Source organism: Neovison vison, chromosome 12, assembly GCF_020171115.1.
Source record: "Neovison vison isolate M4711 chromosome 12, ASM_NN_V1, whole genome shotgun sequence".
NCBI lineage: Eukaryota > Metazoa > Chordata > Mammalia > Carnivora > Mustelidae > Neogale > Neogale vison.
The window spans coordinates 101,642,435-101,663,146 of NC_058102.1; the positions used below are offsets into that span (position 1 = coordinate 101,642,435).

The following is a 20,712-nucleotide window of genomic DNA, read 5'->3' on the forward strand; positions in this document are numbered from 1 at the left end:
ATTAACTTAGTGTTGGGATTTGCAGTGGGGTTGCTGACTCCCTGACCACCCTTCAGTGGCTGAAAGGAAAGGAACTCCCCACTGGCTTGCGGTTCCCTGTGGTAATTCTGTGCTCTCTGGGGCCCTTGCTTCCTCCACAAACTCTCTCACACTCAAGCTTCTGAGGAAGATAGTGAACTTTTGCCACCAAGAAGTAGAGTGGAGATGGATTGCGGGAGTCCAGGGTCTCTGAGCTGAAAGAGGGAATAGCCAGGTGTTCTACCTGAGGTTAATTCCTTCTCTTCCCTTTTTTTTTTTTTTTTTTAAAGAGAGGGAGCGGGGGAGGGGCAGCAGGAGGAGAGAGGAGAGAATTTCAAGCAGGCTGCATGCCCATCAAGGAGCCCGACACAGGCCTTAATCCCACCACCCTGAGATCCTGACTTGAGCTGAAATCAAGAGTCGGACGCTCAATCGACTGAGCCATCCAGGCGTGTCACCCCCACTCCCCTCCCCCTTTCTTTTGATTTGCCCTCCCAGAATACACACCTGCCTCTGTACATGTCACTGCACCTGCATCCCTGAGCTCACCTTTCCCTATGTCGGACTGCTGTGCTGGGTGGTCCCCATCCTAGAATCCTGGGTAATGAGGGCCTCCACGTGATTGGGACCCGGGCGCACTGCTGCCATCGCGCCTTGTTAGCTTGATGGCACACCGGCAGCTGTCTGTTGTTGTGGGGTGGGAGGTTCTGAGCCTCTACTAGAGGCTCTACCAGAAGACTCAGGGCCATTGACTGAATGACATGTGGCTGTGCCCAGCCTGCTTTGGTTGCTGGCCAGTGCCACTCCAGCCAGCCCCTCTATTAGAGCAAACACTTTCTGCTGCCCACGAGAAACAGCAGGATGGGCTTCATGCTGAACCAGGAAGCACTGCAGCTGTTGGGGGCACCACTGGCCTCAGTGGCCTAGAGGACATGGAGGGGGGCAGATGTCTACTCCATCAGCTGGACATGAAGTATGTGAACACCAGGGACCTGTGTGGTTGTGAGATTTCCCAGCTCCTACCATAATGAGCTCTACTTCTGGTATCAGGTCCCTAGGGCAGTCCTCCATGGCCAGTGCTGTAGTCCTCACCAGGTCCCTCTGAACAGATGGTTCAGATTACCAATAAACAGGTGCCACCAAAGTAACCCGCCCAAGGCCACCTAGCCATGAAGTGGAAGGCCCGGCTTTAAAATCAGATCTGATTCCAAAGATCCTCCTCTCAACCAAAGCTAGCCCAGTTTCTCCCCCTCTCCAAGCAGCCCCCTCCCCTGTCATCTCCTCTAAGTTTCACACCCCAGCTCCTTCCCAGAAAGGGGGTCATTTTGGGAGTCATGGACTTTTCAGCTTCCTGGATCCCTACTTTTGCTCTGACCTTTCACTACAGGGGGAAGTATCTGACCTACCAGCTGATGTCCTGCCACCAGCTCCAGCAGGGGCACCCTCTGCGAGCCCTCTCCCACCTCCAGTTTCCCACCTTGACCAAGTCCATTCCCTGACCCGCCTCTTCAAGAAAAAGCCAGCAGCTCCCCCCTAGACAAAAATCACTTCCTCTTTAATTGCTGTTGAAGAAGAGTCACACCATCTGCCTCAGAGGAGATGAGGGCATTTCCCTCTGCCCCCGTTCCTCTCCCCTCCCCAATTACCTGGTCCTTTGCAAAATATTTTAGCTGAGAAAAAAAAAAAAAAAAAAAAAAGACCGGAAACCACTGACACAGACGGTCCAAGGGCTGGATTGATTAAAGGAGGCAGTGCAGGGCCAGGTAAATCCACCCCACCACCCCCTTCCTGGGGATGGGGAAGGAGGCCTGGAAACCCTCCCAGCCACCTCACATCCTCTTAGCCCTGGCTGGGAGGGATCATGGGGTTGAGGGATGGGTCTGGAGCTGCTCCAGTGGGAGGGAGGGGCTGGACAGGAAGAATAGTGGGGGAGGGGTCCCATTGCAGGGGTGCCCCCTACCCCAGATCACCACGGGCGCTGCACAGTCACAGGTACGCAGTCACGGTCACAGACACTCACAACCCGAGAGCACCCCCACCCCACCCCACCCTCTGCCCACCCCTGGCTTCCCCTACCCTGAAACGCCCTCCCCAGTCCCTGCCCGCCCCCGCCCCCTTGTTGGGGAACAAAGCAATAAATTACAAGGTCCCTCCCCTGTCCCCTTAGCCCGCTCTGCTCCATCTCTTCTCCTTCCCGAGAGAATAGTGAGGAGGGACCCAGGCTCTTGGCTCCCCCGGCCCTTTAGCTTCCATCCATGGGTGGGTGTGGGGGGACGTCCTGATTTCCACTCCTCATGGTCCCTTTCACGGAAAGGGTTGGGGACCCCCCTACCCCCTTGGGCAGCAGGGGTCCTGCCCCTCGCTGCCCTTCCCCCTTCACTGGGCAGTGAGATTAGCATGGAAGGGGTGGGGTCCCCGGTATTGGCCCCAAGTCCCAGGGCTAGCTCTCCCATGTACTAACCCCTCCCTCTGGCGTGGCGTTGCCCCAGGAGCCAGCCTGGGTGTGTGCTCCCGCCTTGGGATTGTCGAGCACAAGCAGGACTGGGTCTTTCCCCTCCACCCCTAGGGGGCGCAAGCGGGTAAATCCAAGCTCCCAGGAGCCGGTACCGCGACTGAGGGTCTGCTTCCACAGACACCCAGCGGGTAGACCCAGAGCAATCCGAGTGTGGAAACGGTGGAGAGGGGGCGTGTTGAGCTGGGGTCTCCATGCCTCGTTGGGGAGAGGGAGGTGAGTTTGTGTCTTCTGGGAGGCGTGGGGGCTGTGCCCTCGTGGGGGAAAGAAGTGCTCCCGTGGGGCGGGGTGCGGATTGGAGAGGTGAGGGGGTGCATCTGTCCAGCGGTCCGCCCGATGTGGTCGTGCCCGGCCCGTGTGGGAGTGGGGGAGTCTCTCCCGCTGGGCAACTATACCAGCGCGACGGGGGCGTCGGCGCGACCCATGCTGGCGGCGCTGCTCCGGCGGCGGGGGCTGGGCGTGGCTGTGATGCTGGGGGTGGTGGCTGCGCTGGGGGTGGTGGCGGTGCTGCCGCCCTCACCCGGGCAGCCGTGCTGGAGAAGGATGTCGGCGCATAGCTGGCTTCCAGCCTGGCGGGCGTAGAACAGCGCCGTGTGGCCCTGTGCGTCGCGGGCGGCCACGTCCGCGCCGTACTAGAAGGACAGAGACGGCCGCGTCACCAAGACTCCCCATAGGGCCGACACCCGCAAGCCGTCTCCCCAGAATTTCCAGGCCCGCTTCCAGGGTCCTTTTAGGGACATCAGGCTCCCCCGCGCCTGGCTGTTTCCCAGCGGGAGCCCTCCAAAACCCCCTACCCCAATCCTCACTCACGCACCCACAGCAGCAGCTGCGTGATGACAACGTGGGCGAGCTCGGCTGCCAGGTGAAGGGGGGAGCGAAGCTGCGGGTCCTCCACGCTGGTGTCGAGCGGCCCGTGTCGCGCATGGGCCAGAAGCAGGAGAACGGCGGCCACGTCCTGGGCCTGCACCGCGGCCCACAGCTGGTGGCCCAGCGGTTCCTCGGAAGTACCCAGCGGTGCCAGGAACAGCAGCTGCTCGTACTTGGCGCGAATCCATGATTCACGCTCCTCCCTACAAGACCAGAGATGAACAGGAAGGGCTCTAGACCCCCCACCCAGGACCTCTGCCCCTCACGCGGGTAACCTCTCGGGATCCGCACACCCTAAGCGCCCCGCTTCCCTACCACGTACCGCGAAGAGTCCCGCGTGGGTTTGGTGCGGCCCCGCGTGTCGCTCTCCCACACGCGGTTGGCCATGTCGTTGCCAATGGCCGTCAGCACCAGGGTCAGCTCCCGAGGCCAGTCGTCCAAGTCCAGCGAGCGAACGCGGGACAGGTGTGTGCCCAGGTTCCGGTGAATGCCAGAACACTCGATGCAGATGAGTGCGCCCAGGTTCAAACTGGCCCACGTGGGGTCTGGAGGGAGTGCAGAGGTCAGCTTCCCTGCCGTGCAGGCAGCATGGGCACCCCAGGCTTCCCCAACCCCAGCGAACCACACTCCCTCCCAGACCCCTCCACTGCCCCCTTGAGCTCACTGGGAGCCCCGCAGTCCACGCAGATAGAGTTCCCCTTGGCGTTCCGGATCGCCTGGATGGCCACTGCTTCACTTTGGCTGTCTGTGCGCAGCTGCAGAAAGGGTTGGGGTTTGTATTGACTCTTCCTTGTATTGAGCCCTTCTCCAGACTCAAGACACTCACCTCTGCTCGCCGCGACCCTCACCCCCCACCCATTACCTTGACTTTGCTGCTCTCACAGCACTGCAGACTGGCTAGGATCTGACTTTCGATGGCCTGGACCCAGGCATCCCGCTCCTCAAAACTGGCGGCCTCAAAGTGCCACGTCTGACCAGTGCTGGACACGATCAGGAATTCGAAGTTTTCCTCTGGGTGGGGGGATGGGATGGAGTCATGAGGGATGGAGTTCAAACAGGGGTGGCCTTCCCCAAACCCTTCCCCCCTGATGTCCATCCCAAGCCCCTGGGAGTGGGGCAGAGGGGTTGGGGAAGCAGAAGGTGGGGGAGAGCAGGAAGCCCGAGCACATGCAGGGGAAGGCAGGGGTACCCCCACCCCTCTGCACCCCAGCTGAGCGCCCCTCCCAGCTCCCCACTTGTTACCTGCTTTATAAATATTTCTTAAACTACCAAAGGATTTTAGTTTCCACATTTTGCGCTTGGCTGGTTTCCCGAAGCGAAGGAGATAGAGATAGAATGGAGAGCAGAACAGAGAAAGAGACCAAGAAAGGAGAAAAAGAGAGGCAGATGGAGAGATGGAGAGAAATAGTGACAGAGTGCCAGAGACAAAGCAGGACAGACAGATGGGGAGAGAAAGCAGAACTAAAGTCAGTGGCCCCGGAGCAGAGTAGAGCGGAAGCCAAGAGCCATGAGAGTAGGCAGATCTGGAACCTGGGTCTGAGCACCCAGCAGAGAGCAGGGTGTGGGGACCAGTTATCATGACCAGTGAGGAGCCAGGTCTCTGGGGAGGGAAGGGATGATCAGGATCCGAGTGAACACAGGTAAAGGGGACAGAAGTTTAGTCAGGGGCCTGGGACAAGGGAGTCGTGGGGTTCCAGAGGAGTCTCAGGGGCCTTGGGAGGTCACTGAGGGCAGGAATGGGGATCACTGTGGTCAAGGGCTGTTGGGGGAGCTTGGTGATCATGAGAAGCTATTGGGAACGGGGGCCTGGTGGTCACCGAGTCCCGGAGCTGAGGAGTCAATGGGTGACACTGAAGTCAGGTGCTGAGTCACTGAGGGCCACAGGGGGTTCTGGGTGCAGGGCCTGGGATGATAAATGGGGTTGAGGACAAGAGGAGAAACTAGTGGGTCATTAAGAGAGGAAGCAGGAGCTACAGACCAATGGTAGTCATTGGGTGTGGGAATGGCAGGACTGGGAACTACTGGGGGAAAAGCATTGCCTGGGGAATGGGAGGAAGGACAGGAGCTGAGGGATCTTCTTCTATTTTTCACTAAGTTATGTGCAGAATGATAATGATAGTCAAGCACTCAGCTCAGGCACTTGTCCTCCTCCTGCAGGAGCTGGGCCAGGGATCTGGAGTTGGGGGTGAGGGTCCGGGGTGGGAATGGAACTGCCCACCAGGGCCTCACCTTCAGCCTGCCCAGCCGAGCCTTCAGTCTTGGACGGTGTTGTCAATTTTTTCCTCCTCTGCTTCTTCACCATGGGAGAAGGAGGGGGTTCCCGACTCAGGGGGCTCAAGTCTCCAGATGGCGTACAGTCTTAGGAAGGAGGGACACAGCTGCCTCAGTTGCCCCCTCCACAGATTTCCTGATTTCTCCAAGCCTGTCTCCTCCCCTGAACTAGCTCTGGTTCCCCTCCTCTCCAGGAGGTCCCCCTCGATCATGCCTGGGGAGGTGGGCAGATGAGTGGTTTAGAGTCAGACCTGCACTCAGATCCTGGCCTTGAGACCTTGAGCAAGTCACTTAATCTTCTGAGCCTCAGTTTCTTCATCCCTAGAATGGGGATAATAATCTACACCTGTGGTTGTAGTGACGTTCTCTCCATTCTGTCTCTAGGTTGCTGTGAGGATTGCTGTTACAGTTTACTTGTGTGTGTGTGTGTGTGTGTGCATAAGTATATTGGCATAAGTATATTGTAAATTGTAATTTTTTAAAAGATTTTATTTATTTATTTGACAGAGACAGAGATCACAAGTAGGCAGAGAGGCTGGCAGAGGAGAGGCGGAAGCAGGCTCCCTGCTGAGCAGAAAGTCTGATGCGGGGCTCGATCCCAGGACCCTGGGATGATGACCTGAGCCAAAGGCAGAGGCTTTAACCCATTGAACCACCCAGACACCCCGTAAATTGTAATTATATATAAATACTGTAATGTTAATATAAATCATATATAAAACCATATATAAATATAAAGTAATTGCATATAATTATAGTTGTATATAAATATGAATTGTATATAAATAAATAATTGTATATAAACATTAAAATGTACACAAACATATGTATATAAATATTTACAGTAAGTAAACTGTAAATTGCAACTGTATATACATATTCTACCTATGTATGTGTGTATATATACATGTATGTATATACCATATATATATATCTTCAAACACTCCAAATACTGACGGTTGACTATGTGCTAGACAGTGTTCTCAGTTTGTTTAATCCTCAAAGCAACCTCTATCTCCACTTGACAGATGAAGAAACTGAGGCACAGAGAGGTCAAGTAACTTGCCCAGTGGCAAGCCAGGATTTAAGTTCTATCCATTTAGCTCTAGAACCCACTTGTGTTAACCATTATGATAATCACGGTATGACTGAGCTTAGTGCCTGGCCCCCAGTAGACGCTCAGTGTGTCTGCTCATGCACTGATTCCAGCCTCCAAGCTTGTACCACAAGTTCCTTTCCCACCCACATCCCATTCTCATCTGGAAGATAGTGGATGGAGGGTGGGTCCTCACTGACCGGTGCTGAGGGCTCGGGCCAAATTCCGGTCTGGCTTCAGCAGGTGCTTGGATGTCTGGTCTGGTGGTGGCTGCAGGGAACTGGGGCTGGGGCTTGGGCTTGGGGTGGGTGTGGTGGCTTCTGTTGGAAGGGGAACAAGATAAAGCTTCAGTGAGCCCCTCTGTCTATGGGACACATTTCTGATGTAGTCCCTCTTTATCACCCACCTTCCTGCTTATCCAGTCCCAGCCTCCACTTCCCTATTACCCCACCTCATTCCCCAGCTCTGGCAACTCTTCTGCCTCTCCGCCATGAGCCCCACTCACCAGGACCTTCACCCATCTGCACAGTGCTCATGTCCTTGACCAACCCGTTGATGCTGGCTGAGGGACCAAAAGCAGAGATGGCTCTTGGGGGCCTCTTGCCAGGGACCTTGACAGTTGTTCGCAGCAAGTCCATTTCCTTGCCATGGGTACTGTGGATGTAATCCTGGAGGGGTACAGAGGTTGAGAGTGTGGGAAATCTGAGGTCCTTGGTGGTGTTGGGAAGTATGGGCTAGAGAGGACCTGGAGAGGACTGAGTTCAGATGAGCTTCTAGGGGATGGGTTCCCCAGATTTGGCCCAGTACTATTTCCTCCAGAAAGCATTCCCTGGGGGCCCCTGGGGGGCTCAGTGGGTTAAAGCCTCTGTCTTCGGCTCAGGTCATGATCCCAGGGTCCTGGGATCGAGCCCCGCCTCGGGCTCTCTGCTCAGTGGGGAGCCTGCTTCCCCCTCTCTCTCTGCCTGCTTCTCTGTCTACTTGTGATCTGTCAAATAAATAAATAAAATCTTAAAAAGAAAGAAGAAAGAGGAGGAAGAAGGAGGAAGGAGGAGGAAGGAGGAGGAAGGAAGGAGAAGGAGAAGGAGAAGGAGAAGAAGAAGAAGAAGAAGAAGAAGAAGAAGAGGAGGAGCCTAACACATGTTTGCTGAACTTAAGAAAATGGGACTAGGGCTCCCCAGAAGTGATGGTAAATTTTGTCAGAGACACAGACTGGTACAGGTGGAAGGGTGTCCAAGGCCAGCCAGTGTGGCCCAGCCAATCTCGACCACTCACGTTAATGCTGGGGTGGTAGAGTAGGAAGCCATTACTGGACAGGGTCACATATTTCTTCTTCCATTCTTTGTTCAGGGAGTTGCCACTTCGCTTCAGTAGGAAGCTCTGGAGGATGGAAAGAGACATGTGGGAGAAAAGCCCAGTCAAGACCAGGTATGTCCAGGCTGCCCCCCAGCCCCTGGACCACCCACCTGTTTGATGGGGATGGCTCGTCCACTCCCTGTTGTCTCTCCCCGACTGTCCAAACTCCGCTTCTCAGAATCACTGCCCCGACGATTCTAGAATGGTTATTGGCATCAGTTAGAGAATAAGGAGAGGGATCTACTGATGGAAGGACAGGGAAGGCAATGAATGAAAAGGGGCCCAACGGTGGGGTCTAGGGACCAGGGAAGATGGGCAGGTAACAGCCAGCCAGAGGATGGGGGAGTCATCATGTCCAATACCGCGAAGAGGCTGGTCCTGCGTTTGGCTGCCCGGTGCAGGGAACCTGGGGTGCTCAATCCAGCCACTGCCGCTGCCTCAGCTCGGAGCTCCCGGTGACCAACATTGGGTGAGGATGGGAGGGAAGAAGAGTAGTCGCTAGTGTGGCCCCCATTGCTAGCCTGGGGATAGATGAAGGAGTCAGCAGAACAGCTGAGATCCCCCCACCCCACCAAGCTATAGTTACATTTAGTTAGGAGGAATTCCAGACATTCCTTGATCTCATCGCGATTTGATTGCATTATCGTTCATAATAAAACTCCTCACTGTCATATGCTTTCCATTTTGCAAGTATCAGGCCATACACTTTTCCTGAAACCTTGGGAGGTTTAGGTGACTTGCTCGAGGACATTCCGACAGCATTTCAAACCTGGTTGACTTCCAGTCCAATGAACTTTCTACAAATGGTGTCACTGCCCTTTCCCTTTGCACACCCCCCTCACACCCTCGACCTCCTTGGTTGGTACTCGATCCCTGTTCCTGGATCACCAGCCCCTCCTCTGCATCCTACCAGCCCCTCTGTGGACCCTGAAACCCTGACTCACCTGCCCAGCTACAGGAGTGGAAGCAGCGGAGTGGCTTGGAGAGCTGGGCAGGGACTTACAGGCGGCCAGAAGCTGTTGCTGCTTTCGCAAGGTCACCACCTTCTGGGCCACTGGAGGAAGGGGGAGGGGAAGGACACATGAACAGGGCAGATACCCAAGACCACCCTCTGTTGCCCAATTTTGAGACCTTCCCAGGAGATAACATGGCCCCAACTTCATTGTCACCGTGGCCTTTGTGCACCTGGAGTCTTGGCAGCTCATCCAGCCCAGAAAGACCATGGGGTTATTAAGCAAACCTTCTCCAACCTCCCTGATGTCTCCTCCCTCCCACGCAGGCAGGCCCCTAGCTCCCTGCTCCCCACACACGCAGGGAGTCACCATACTCACCCTCCTGGAAGACACGGTCTACATTGAGCCCATAGGTTGCACACGTCTCGTAGTAGCTGCAGCGTTTCATTTCTGCGCACAGAGCCCTGGCGCGGGCATCGCCCACCACTCGAGGGGAGGAAGCACTAATCCTGTCTGAGGGGACAGGAGAGGGGCAGGAATGGACAAGGACGTCACTTCCCCACTCTTCCTACTTGCTTTTCCCTCCGGCTCCAGTCCCAGGCTGGGCACACCAAGGACAGGCGAAGAGAGAGTATCTCCCTCTTCTCTGAAGACTGGGCCCCAGCTCACAAGTCCAGCTGCAGGAGGAGTAGGCTGGGAGAGCTCTGTATATGTGTCCTCAGAGAATACCCAAGAGGGGAGCAGAATTTCTTGACCAGATCTGAAATGGCTGAGACTCACACGGGCCCGTCACCTTGCCCTGCAAATCCAATGACCCCTGAGCTGAGTGGAAGTTCACCTTGGAAAAGGCTGAATGTCCACGGGGAACAGGTGGACTGTCCACTCCGCATCAAGGAGCCAGGAGGCAAGTGGCGAGGGGAAGCAGACTCCTGCAGGATAGGCATCCAGACAGAAAGTCGAGCCAGCTCCATACAGGTGGGTACTGGAAAAGCTTCTCCTGGACTTGGTGGCATCTGAGAGCCCCTGAATCACTTCCTTGAGAACTCAAACTTTTCTGCCCTCTGTATTTTCTCTGTTTCGTTTGTGTTTTCTTTTCGAGATACATTCCTTTGAAAGGTGTCAGCCTGACCCAGCTGTAGCAAGGGGAAGATAGAAGGCTTTCTATCCACACTAGAGCCTGAGATTTTCTGTGTTTGCCATGGTGGTGACAGGAAATAGCGGTGTGAGAACGCAAGGTAGGTGACATCTCCGAGGAATGGAGATTGCTCCTATAGCTGTCCCCGTCTTCCTGGAGGGTCCTCTTTTCTCTGCTTAGACCCTGGGAAGTTTTTTTGGTTTAATGACTCCCTTGTTGGAGACGGAGGCTCCTTCCGGAGGGTTCCTACAATCCAAGTGACCATTTCCACACCTTACCAAGCTCTCACCTGTGTTGGTGAGAGCAGTCAGCTCAAGGACTCCCCCCGAAAGCAGTGCTTTCCCAGGCCCTCCTTACCTTGTGTCCCCACCAGTGCCAGTGCCAGTCCTCCTCGTCCTTCCCCCCGAAGGGAGCTCAGCTGCCCATGGAGACGGCTCACGGCCTGGAAACTGTTTTCATCCTCCAGGCTGAAGACCAAGATGACAGCATCTGCCCAGCCTGAGAACTTGCGGGGGGTGAGGGAGCAAAAGGGGGAGGTCAGACAAGTCTACTCCTCTGGACACTATGACCAGGGAGTTCTGGGAAACCAGAGCTTTCTCCCCTGACCAGCGCTGACCCCAGCCAGCCTGCCTATCCCAACATCTCACTCCTCACCTTGGCATCAGGTGCCCCAGCTTCCTCTCGGATCAACACCAGATGAGTCTGTCCATCCACCAACATCTCTTTCTTGTGCTGCTCACCTGTCCAGAGAGGTGGAAGTGGTAGTAGGTCAGAGGTCACAGGTCACCAATTTTCCCTATGCTCCCTGTATTTCAAACTATTGTGGCTTTATCCTTTCCTCTGTTCTCCACAGCTGCCTAGTCATTGATCCTGGACTCCCGACCCAAAACATTAGCTTACTATGGCTCCTGAGAACTCACTTTCTGTCTTCTCCAGCACTTGGTAGGAACCTGTCAAGAATCGGTGGATGAGCGATGACTTCCCACTCCTGGCGTCGCCCAGCACACCCTGAGAACAGGTTGTGGAGCAGAGATTGGGAGAATTAAAAGGAGGCCAAATGGTTGGGTCTGAACACTCCTGAGAACTCAAAGAGACTGGCAGTGTCAAATCATTCAAGCTGGATCCTGAAGGCACTGGATGATGGTTGGTCAGAAGAGAGCATTTGGGAAGATCAGGTGAGTGGGGTAAGAAATGATCCCAAGCTCAAAGTGGACCACAGGCTGAAGATTTTTAGCAACCCAGTCCGTGCTTGGGGGAGGGGGGGAGGGGCGTAACATCACAGCCCTAGACACTGGTTGGAAAGTTTTACTCAATTCTAGGCAATAGAACATGAAAGACTAAATGGGAGATGCCAGAAATAAAGAGAAGCCCGGACAAGGACCATGAACAAACAGGAAAAAGGAAGGAAAAATGGTAAGGATATATCAAACCCCAGGAATGTGCTATGAAGATAGACTCTCAGTAGTACTAGAAAATCATCCCCCATTCCCACAAGAGAGGGAAGGGAAGAGGTGAAGGGGAGAGAGTTGAGAGTGCGATGGGTGGGAGTTCAGCCTTCATACAGACCAGGGGACTGGGTTACCTACCAGGCGCAGTTCAGGAATGGAGCGGCTCAAAGTCCATTCCTGGCTATTGACCACAGCCTCTGCAATAGGAAAGGAACAGTAAGAGAGGATGCTCCCAGCCCAGGAGCACCCCTCATCCCTCAGCCACCCCTCCTCCTTTTGCAGCTTCCCTTAACCCCCAGGACTTTGCCTGGGCTAGAGAACTGTGTGGAAAGGCGAGGTTTGAGAGTGGTCCCCAGTCCTCCCATCCTAGCCGCTCTCCCCACAGCTGTTGCTGCCGCTCAGTGGTTGCTTAGCAACGGAACCAGCTAGACAAAAATACTTCAGTTGGCATCTCCCTTAAAGCACATCCCTAAACGTAAGTCTACCCCAGACCAGGGACCAGGGTTCTGACAGTGGCGGGTTTTTCCCCTCTGGAAGAACGGGAGAGGGTCTCTTTCCTACCAGTCTGACTCAGATTCCGAGGCAGATCCTGGGAGAAGGGGCTGGGACAGGGGAGGGAATGGGTCTTCCTCAATCTTCATTTCACAGGAGAGAAACTGAGGTGAGGGATATCCCTCCCCTTTTTCAAGGTCAACAGCATGGTGGCCCTGACCGCTTTTCACAGCCCAGGAAATGGAGCTTGGACTTGCCTAAGCTTCCCTCTCCCATATCCTCCCCACAAGCACCCTCTGAAACAAGTGTGGGGAAGGGTTCCATTCCTTGGCCGAGAGAAGCCACAGGCCTGGGGGCGGGGGTAGGATGCTCCTTCCGCCCGCCGGGTCCAGCCCCCGCGCCTGACACTGGCCGGACGTTCCCGGGGCGCCGCAGCTGCGGCGGGAACTCTGGGATCCGGAGCCATCTGCTCCCACCCGCTCCAGAGCCAAACCCCGGGGGCCGCCCCCGCTCCGAACCCGCCTCCCCTCCGGGGAGTGTAAGCTGCACCAAGAGTCCCTAGACTCTTTCTCCCAGAAAAAAAAAGACACCTCCCCCCTCCCCCAAAAAACTACCTTCTCAGTACCCCCTCCCAAGTCTCCGGGGTTAAGAATTGCCTTTGCAGCAGTTTCATCCCCCTGAGTCACTCCTGGGCAGCCCCCTGGGGGTTTCAACTTGGCTGTGGGGCCGGGGTGGGCAGTGGGGGAAGTGAAGCCTCCTATCCGCCCCTTCTCACTTCACATTCAAGTATTCATCACGTTCCAGCCCCCGCGCACTCCCATCCAGCCCAATCCACCTTCACTGCATGGAAAGAAACAAGAGTCCCTTCCCGCTGCCTCACTAGCCTGTCTCAGTCCAGGGAAGACTATCCCCTGCAAGGAACTGCCTGCCTGCAAGGTCACTCTCATGCCACCTGCTCCAAGTGCTCAGGAGAAGCTGAGGCTTCCTCATCCTCTTCAGCTTCACTGTTCATCTAGGCAAGGCAAAGCTGTGTTCCCCTGCTCCCAGAGTCCAGCTGAGGCTAGAAGTGGGGTCTGGGGCTTCTCTGGGAGTAATTTCCTATAGTCACTCTGGCCAAGGGCATTATTTTCCCAGAAAGCTGAGGCTTTCTGTGTCCCCCCGAAATCAAGTCATCTCTCAGGTCCCACGTTGTAGCTACCCACCCCCTTTTCACCCTAACGTGAAAAGGACTAAGGACTGCTTAGTCTTTGCCCTAGGCCTTGACAGAAGAGTGATTGTGGTTCATCCACCCACCCAAGAGAGAAGCTTCCCTAGTTCAACCCTGCACACCTCTCCTCCACCCCAAGCTGAGCATTCCACGTGCCCTCCCCTCCCTGTTCTCAGGCCCTGGTCCTACTCACTAGGGGAGGCGCGGAGCTCTGCGCCCAGCAGTTCCCTGGACCCGCTGCCAGAAGACAGGCCCGGGGGACCAGGAGGGGGCCCGGAGCAAGGAGGCCCCCCTGTGCTCTTGGTGAAGATCCCGCTGATAAACTTGAGCATCTTGCGATCTCGAGTGGATGCTCGGCCCCCCTCCCGGCCCCGTTTCAGCCCTGGAGCTGGAGGCTCCAGAGTGATGGGAGGTGCAGGCCCAGTGGGCTGCGCGGAGGCGGCGGTGACAGCAGCGGCAGGAGCCGGGGTTGCTGGGAGGGTTAGCGGAGGAGGAGAGCCAGCAGGCGGTCCGGGGTGCAAGTCACTGTTGTCCAAGGTCTTACTCTTGCCTTTCCGAGGGGACAGCTTCCCTCGGGCTCCCGACCCAGCCCCGACCCCACCAGAGGTCGGGGCTGCCGCTCCTCCTCCCCCGGCGGCGGCAGCGGCGGCGGCGGCAGCGGCAGAAGCTCCAGTCCCGGCGCTGCTCTTTGACCCCTTGACCCTGGGCTTGCCTTCGCTTTCGGGCCATGACAGGCGGCTACCCGCGCCCTTGCCCCCGCCGGCTTTGGCGCCACTCGTGGTTACGGTCTTGCAAGGCTTGGGGGCCGGCGGAGGAGGCGCCACCTTGAGCCTCCGGCTGCCGGTGCCAGGGTGCGGGGAGGACGAGCCCGGGACGCCGCCGCCCGCCCGGCCTTCAGGTTCCGGGCCCCCCCAGCTCGGGCTGCTGAGCAAGGGGCGCCGGGAGGTGGGGGCGCCCCCGGGCTTGGGGTCAGGGCTTAGCCCCCCGGAGAGCGGGGGCCCCGGAGGGGCGGCCCAAAGGGAGAGGCGGCGGCCGGGAGCGGGGGAGACGGGGTGGGCCGGACTGGCCGGAGCCGGGGACAGGGCGGGGGGCTCGGCGCCCCCGGCGCCCGCGCTGCTCGTGCTGATCCACAGCGCATCCTGCCGGTGGAAGAGACGCTCGTGCCGCTTCTTGCCCGGCTCCTCCGCGCCTCGGGGGCTGCCAGGATCCCCGGTCTCCGCACCTCTGGTCCCTGGGGCGCCGGCTGCGGCCGCAGACGGAGAAGGCGGCGGTGGAGGCACCGACTCGAGCTTGACCAGGGTCAGCGAGATGAGGTAGGTCGTTGTCCGGCGCTGAAGCGCGCCCGCGCCCCGGCTCATGGGGCCCCGAGACCCCCGAGCTGGGGAGGGGAGGGGACTCCCCTGGACTGCCTCAGGGGGGCCCGGCCATGGGGCCGCCCTGCTCGCTGCCCCCAGCCCCCGGACCCCGCTGAGCCCCCAGCCCGGCTCCGCTGTCGCCGCCGCCTCCGCCGCCTCCGCTTGCGCCCCCCTCCCATCACACGGGGCGCCCCCTCCCCATGCTCCCCGCCCTGCGCCCCCACCCCGTTGGAGCCCCGGGACCTTGGTGCTGCTCCAGGGAGGCGCGCCGGACCTTGCGCCCCGGCCTGGGTGGGGGCGCCGAGATGGGCGGAGGAGGGCGGGGAGGACAGTAGTGGGGGCAAATAGGGGAGAGGGAGGAAAAGGGGGCAGAAAAGAGGGACCCGAGGCTGGGGTAGAGGAAGAACCGGTGCGGGGGAGGCAGGGGCGGGGAATGGGGACTCAGGGGACAGGGGCTGTGGGTGGGGGTCGGAGAGGGGGTCTGTAGGAAGGTGGGAAGCTAATAGGCTGGTCGTGCGGGGGATTCGCAGGGGCGCGGGGAGGATGCTGGGGATGGAGATACAGGCGCCAGCGGGGGAGGAAGGAGGGAAGCCTTAGGGGGTGGGAACCCACGGGTCTGGGGTCTGGGAAGGAAGGGGCGTGAGATCCGGGCGAAGGGTCCGGGGGGCTCGCCAGGGCTCGGCTCGGTCCGGATGCGCGATGTGTCCGGGCGCTCCCCTCACATTGAGGAGGAGGCGGCCCCCCGCCCCCCCCACCCTATCTCCCCCCCACCTTCTCTCCACCAGCTCGGCTGTCTGAGAAGGCGGTGCAAAATCCAGGACTGGATTTCCCTCCCAAATCCTGGGCTGGATTTCCTAGAACTTGGACTCACCTACTCCAACAATCTAGCCCCCTCCCCTAGCGCACCACGGTTAGGGAACGCGACTGTTGGGTGTGGCGTTTAGGGATAAGGGTAAAAATCCGTACACGGATGGACAGTCCGCAGGGAAAATGGCGTGATTTTAGCGGTCAACGCCAATTACGGGGAAGTTCAAGTGAGGAAATGAGAGGTCCTCAAATCCCTTTCCCAGGACCCCTTGTCTCCCCCAGGTGATTGCACGCATTCTTTTTCCCATCACCCAGCTGCCCTGACCACCCCACTCCACCCCCCACACGCAGTATATTGATGGGGCCACGACTTGAGCGCAACTGTCCCAAAGTGAACTTATAAAGTGTTCCCTGGGGATGGAGACAAACATGGAACTTAGCAGGGTAGGAAGGAGGGGGGTGTCTTAGGAGGGGAGAGATCCGAGAACTCCAGGAGCCCAGGCCAAAAAGTGAGTCAAAGGCTCCAGCTTGAGGTGGAAGGAGAAAAAATATGTCTACAGATTGACACCCCCCATACCAAAATGCATCCAGTCTCCATAGCAACCGTAGCTCCAAGAGTGCCTCCGAATCAGCAGGGATAAGCAGAGAGGAGAATCGGTGTGTATGGTGGGTGGAGGGACCTGACGGGGGATTGGGGGTTAATGGATGCACCATCCTCACATCTAGTTAGCCACATGTGGGTTATTTAGTACCCCTGAATATAAGCACCCCTTCAGTTGTGGTGGGAGCTGGCCTCTTTTGGGTTCCCATTCTGTCTCCTGAGGTTTTCCAGGTGGAGCTCTTTTAGAAGGTTAAAGAGGAGATAGAGAGAATGGAAAACGTCTGTCTGCTCTGTGTTCACCACCTTCTAGGGACCCTGGAATTTAAGGCTCACTGTCCTCTATCCTGGGGAGAAGGTTGAAGGGGGTAGGCCAATGGGGAATGGAGGCTGAGACTTGTCAGGGAGGGACCAGAGTGGTGGGAGGGCTTCCCGCAGGCTTGGAGACCCCTCCCTGGACTCAGGGAGTCTCAGCATTCCCCTAATTTGGCATCCCACCCTCCTGACGCAGCTGAGACTATAATAAGTGCTGTCGTGGGCGGCTCTTGGAGGCAGGAGCCCGCAGTGTGCCTGGCCTGGTAGGGGGTGAGGGGGGGGGTGGAACCAGGATGCTGGATGCCCTTTGTTTTCCTTGGGACCTGTACCCAATCCCTCTCAGGTCCTGTCCTGAGGTCAGCAGCCCCCTCTCCACCCCATTCCAGGAAGACCATTCCCAGGACAGGGGACCCTTCAGTAACTTTTTCTGAATTTTCTGGAAGAGAAGGTGAAGGAGATTTGCTAATTCTGCCTTAATTTTCCTTCCTTCCTTTGGTGGCCTCAGTTTTCCTTTCTGTTCAGTGGGAACAGAATCCTGACTCTTAGAGAAGGAGTGGAACAAATCACTTATGAAGAGTGGAGTCTTCTGGGAGATTTCAGCCTCCACCCCTCCTCACGCCCTCCTCCAGAGCTAAGCAGAACTCCTCCACCAGGACTAAACCTTTTTCCTCCCCCTCTTTTTTTTTCCTACAGGGATGGGGATTGGAGTTCCTCCCTAGGAGGCCCCATAAGGCCACTCCCCCTAGGTCTGCCTTTCCTCCCACTGAGGCTGTAGGAAAGGTGTCAGCCATTGCTCTTGGCAAAGGGTGGGGACAGGAGTTGAGAAGGACACTAGCCTCAGAAAGGCAATGGGAAGGGGATCAGACTGTCCCCTTAGGATCCCAAACCAAATGTTCCTTCCCCAAGTTATGGTCTGGGGGCCTCTACCTTCAAAGAGGTCTGGCAGGAGGTGTCCCTGATGGAAAGAATGGCCTCTTGAACCACCACCACACCCCAGGTAGGCAGCTAAGACTGGAGCGGCTGGGAGACCAGGCTATGATGAAGGATGTATTTCTCCCAGACACTTTTCAGGAACAACATAGCTGGCTTTTGCTAGCTCTTTGCCATCTCAGAGGTAAATGAGAGGAGAGTAGGCTGGAGATGACTTTCAGTTCCACCAGTTCCTTAGTGCTGGGGCCCTGTGGATAGAGAGAAACTGTTCCTGCTGGGGCCCCACCACAGGGCTGAAGGCTGGGGTGGGCAGGAGGATGTGGCGGATGGTGTTGCCATGGCAGCACTTCCTCCCTGTGTTGTCATCACTTGCTCTAATGGCACTAAGGAGGTAGAGCGGAAGGTGTATGTGTTGGGGGTGGGGAGAAGGACAGGAACAGGAGCATGGGGAAGAGAGGGGACCGAAAAGAGTCTTAGGGACTTCTTTACACTTTGGCTATGCAAAGCATACAGTCTGAGCGATAGCATGTGCCTGAGAGCCTGGGATTCTCTGCATGGTGTATCTCAGTGTGTGTGTTTCTCTCTACAGCTGGAGAACAAGAGGTCACCGATCCTTTGTGGGTCCTGGGAATGAACACATTATCCAGTCCCAGAACCTCCTGCCCCACACTGCTTCCTGCCCTGGACTCCCCAGGCAGGGTCCAAGTCTACCATGGGTCTTCACGGCCTCTCTTCCCCATGCTCACCCACTTCTCCATTGCCAAGAAGTTCAACTCAGCACTGACTTGTTTTTTTATCCCCTGGGAGAAGGATCAGAGTTGAGGAAAGAGGAAGAACAACACCTCCCATATCTTTTTTCCATCCTGTCCAAATATATTCTTCCCCCGGGTCCCAGCTCCATCTAGAGGACTAGGAAATGGCTGGTTGGGAAGTGATGTATGATACAGCAGACCCTTCTATGCCCCTGCTGGTCCTCAATACTCCCAGGGTAGCAGCTAACCTTTCTCTTACCTTGCACACTGTCCAGTAAGGCCTGGATGCTGTCCCGAAGTTCAGGATCGCCCACCCTCTCTGCCAGCTTCCTGAGGCGGCTTAGAGACTGCTTGGCCACCTCGTGTCGTCTGACTTCTGCTCTCACTGCAGCGACAGCCAGCTGTCTCTGGGCATGCATGTTGCCCAGACCTGTCTTGCCGGGCTAACAGCAACCTCTGGCCTTGAGGCCCATGGCCCCGTAGTCCCCAAACACCAGAAGGCCCCTTCTGCTGTGCCCCAGAACTCCCCGCTCCTGCCCGCCCTTCCGTCTGTCGGCCTCACTTCCTGACTGGTGAGTTTCAAACCCACAGCCTGGGACAGCACTACCTGCTGCACCTCCCACCCCCTCTAGCGTTGGCCCATGAGCTCTGCCAGCCAGCCCCTAGGATTCCTCAGCCAGGTGGATGGAGAGACCTTAACAAACATCCTAGAGCCTCCTGTGGGAGGTGGCTAATTAAGATGGGTGTTGGTGCTAGGAAAATGTGCCAAGCCAGGTCCCAATCTCTTGGGTGTAATCCCAAACTGTTGGTGACCTACGGATTTTTGTTCAGTCTCAAACTCCGACAGGAATGTATACACATTTGGTCTCTCACCCTTAGCAGTCCTGCATTTCAGCTCGCGATTGTACTCTCACCACCCACTCTGTACCACCACATCCAAAGAGCTCGTGTACCTACATCTTGCTCCATAACACTTCCTCAGTCAGTTGCCCCACTGTAACCACCTCCTGCTTCAAAAGGCCAGGTAGTTATGGGGAGAACAGGTTATGGAGGAGAACAGCAACTATAACCTGACAAAACCACCATGCTCTCTCAATTACTTTCATAATAATTGTCTATAACAATAGTTTAGGACACACTTTCAAATATATGGTCTTTATGATAGGCCCAAGGGGTACAGGAAAGGAAACCAAAGCTCAGAGCGGCCAATAAGAGGTGAAACAAATCTATGGGTCAAGGTCTTTTTTTGTTTTGTTTTTTTAAGATTTTATTTTTAGGTAATCTCTACACCCAACATGGGGCTCCAACTCATCACCCTGAGATCAAGCATTGCACACTCCCTTCACTGAGCCAGCTTCCAGGGACACTTGTTAAGTCTAGATCTTCTGATTTCAACTCTGATACTCTTTTTCACTATACCACCCAACCAAGATGCCTGCCAATCACTTCCCCTTATTCCTAATACCATTGTCTTGCCCTTGATTTAGGACCTGAAAGAGAAGAAGGTGAATGAGGAATTAAAGGACAGAATGAAGATGCAGGGTGTATATGGGGGGTGGTGGCTAATTTGACCTAATCATTTTGTTTCAGGACTCAAACCTTTCTGGCCCTGCCAAATGTCTCTTCTGCATATGTTCTTGATACTAATTTATGAAGGATAGGGGATTATACCTATGTGACTCTTTGTACAGTTGGAGATAAAGGAATTGGAGGCTAGGATTACCCACTGGAACTTAGAGCCTGATGAAAGATAACTGAGTGTTGTCTGTGTGCCAGGTCCTGTCCTCAGTATTCTGCATATATCAACTCATTCAATTCTCACAACAACCCAAGAGGCAGGTGTATTGTTATTTATCCCTATTTACAGATGAGAAAACAGCCACCAGGAGCCAAAGGTTAGGCGGCAGGTAAGTGGCAGAGTTGGAACCCATGCAGTCTGACTGGCAGACTCTCCTGCCTCGGCAGTCATAGAAACTAAAATTAAACTGAAATCATCCTGTGGGGTTGAAGGGAGGATTTTTTTGTTGTTGTTGTTCCCATTGCGACTGTTTCTCTTGGGGGAAAGAGGAATTATGCCTTTTCCCATCTTCTTGAAAAGCATTTATTCAATAATAAGCATACTGATCAACCTCTATGCCCACCCCCAGAGTGAAAATGCGGAGACTCTTCCTTCCCCTATTCATATTCCAGAACCCTCCCTTTAACTTTTCTTTTTTTTGCAAGCCCCGGATCAGGCACGAACTCTGAAGATACCGAGCACACTCAGGTCTGCGCTTGTGGCTTTGTCACATACAGGAATGCCCTGGCTCAAGGCAGCTGTTTTTCACACTGAACTTCTAGCATATTCACACCCAGTTAGGAGGGGATATGAAAAACGATGTGTGTACTAGTGGACACACCTGCAAATGAGTGACGATTTGTTGGACGTTACTGTGCCCAACCCGGGGCCTCCGTGGCCGGGCTAAGAAGCTCGATGTTTTGCTCCTCGGGTGTTCCCGAGTGTGATGCAATAACAACAAACAATGGCGTCATCATGAGATCACTGCAGGACAGGGGGAAAGGGGCGGGGAAGGGCGCTCCCTCGAGGGGAGGAGCCCTTTCAC

At 56.0% G+C, this 20,712-nt stretch overlaps 1 protein-coding gene across 3 annotated transcripts; it reads right to left on the reverse strand.

The window, feature by feature from the left end:
• Positions 1–1,552: 1,552 nt before the first annotated feature.
• AGAP2 (ArfGAP with GTPase domain, ankyrin repeat and PH domain 2) lies at positions 1,553–18,780 on the reverse strand. 3 transcript variants are annotated; one of them, XM_044228697.1, is made up of 19 exons: positions 18,369–18,780; positions 11,792–11,850; positions 11,126–11,213; positions 10,860–10,945; positions 10,563–10,710; positions 9,449–9,583; positions 9,062–9,171; positions 8,480–8,638; positions 8,228–8,314; positions 8,037–8,141; positions 7,270–7,432; positions 6,965–7,084; positions 5,627–5,755; positions 4,640–4,699; positions 4,260–4,408; positions 4,062–4,152; positions 3,720–3,942; positions 3,345–3,600; positions 1,553–3,162 (listed from the first exon to the last, which is right to left on the reverse strand). In XM_044228697.1, the coding sequence occupies exons 1-19, from the start codon at positions 18,526–18,528 to the stop codon at positions 2,920–2,922; spliced, it is 2,571 nt and encodes an 856-aa protein (XP_044084632.1). In that variant the 5' UTR covers positions 18,529–18,780; the 3' UTR covers positions 1,553–2,919. The 3 variants fall into 3 exon arrangements, with proteins under 3 accessions (XP_044084632.1, XP_044084633.1, XP_044084631.1); XM_044228698.1 differs by lacking the exon at positions 18,369–18,780 and adding an exon at positions 17,355–17,444; XM_044228696.1 differs by lacking the exon at positions 18,369–18,780 and adding an exon at positions 13,546–14,710.
• Positions 18,781–20,712: the final 1,932 nt, after the last annotated feature.

Excerpts from the sequence above, each read along its gene's own strand:
- AGAP2 (XM_044228696.1), bottom strand. The coding sequence starts at position 14,710 with ATGAGCCGGGGCGCGGGCGCGCTTCAGCGCCGGACAACGACCTACCTC. Across the intron at positions 8,142-8,227 it reads GAGCCATCCCCATCAAACAG|AGCTTCCTACTGAAGCGAAG; the intron begins GTGGGTGGTCCA and ends TCCATCCTCCAG. Across the intron at positions 3,601-3,719 it reads CCCACGCGGGACTCTTCGCG|GGAGGAGCGTGAATCATGGA; the intron begins GTACGTGGTAGG and ends CTGGTCTTGTAG.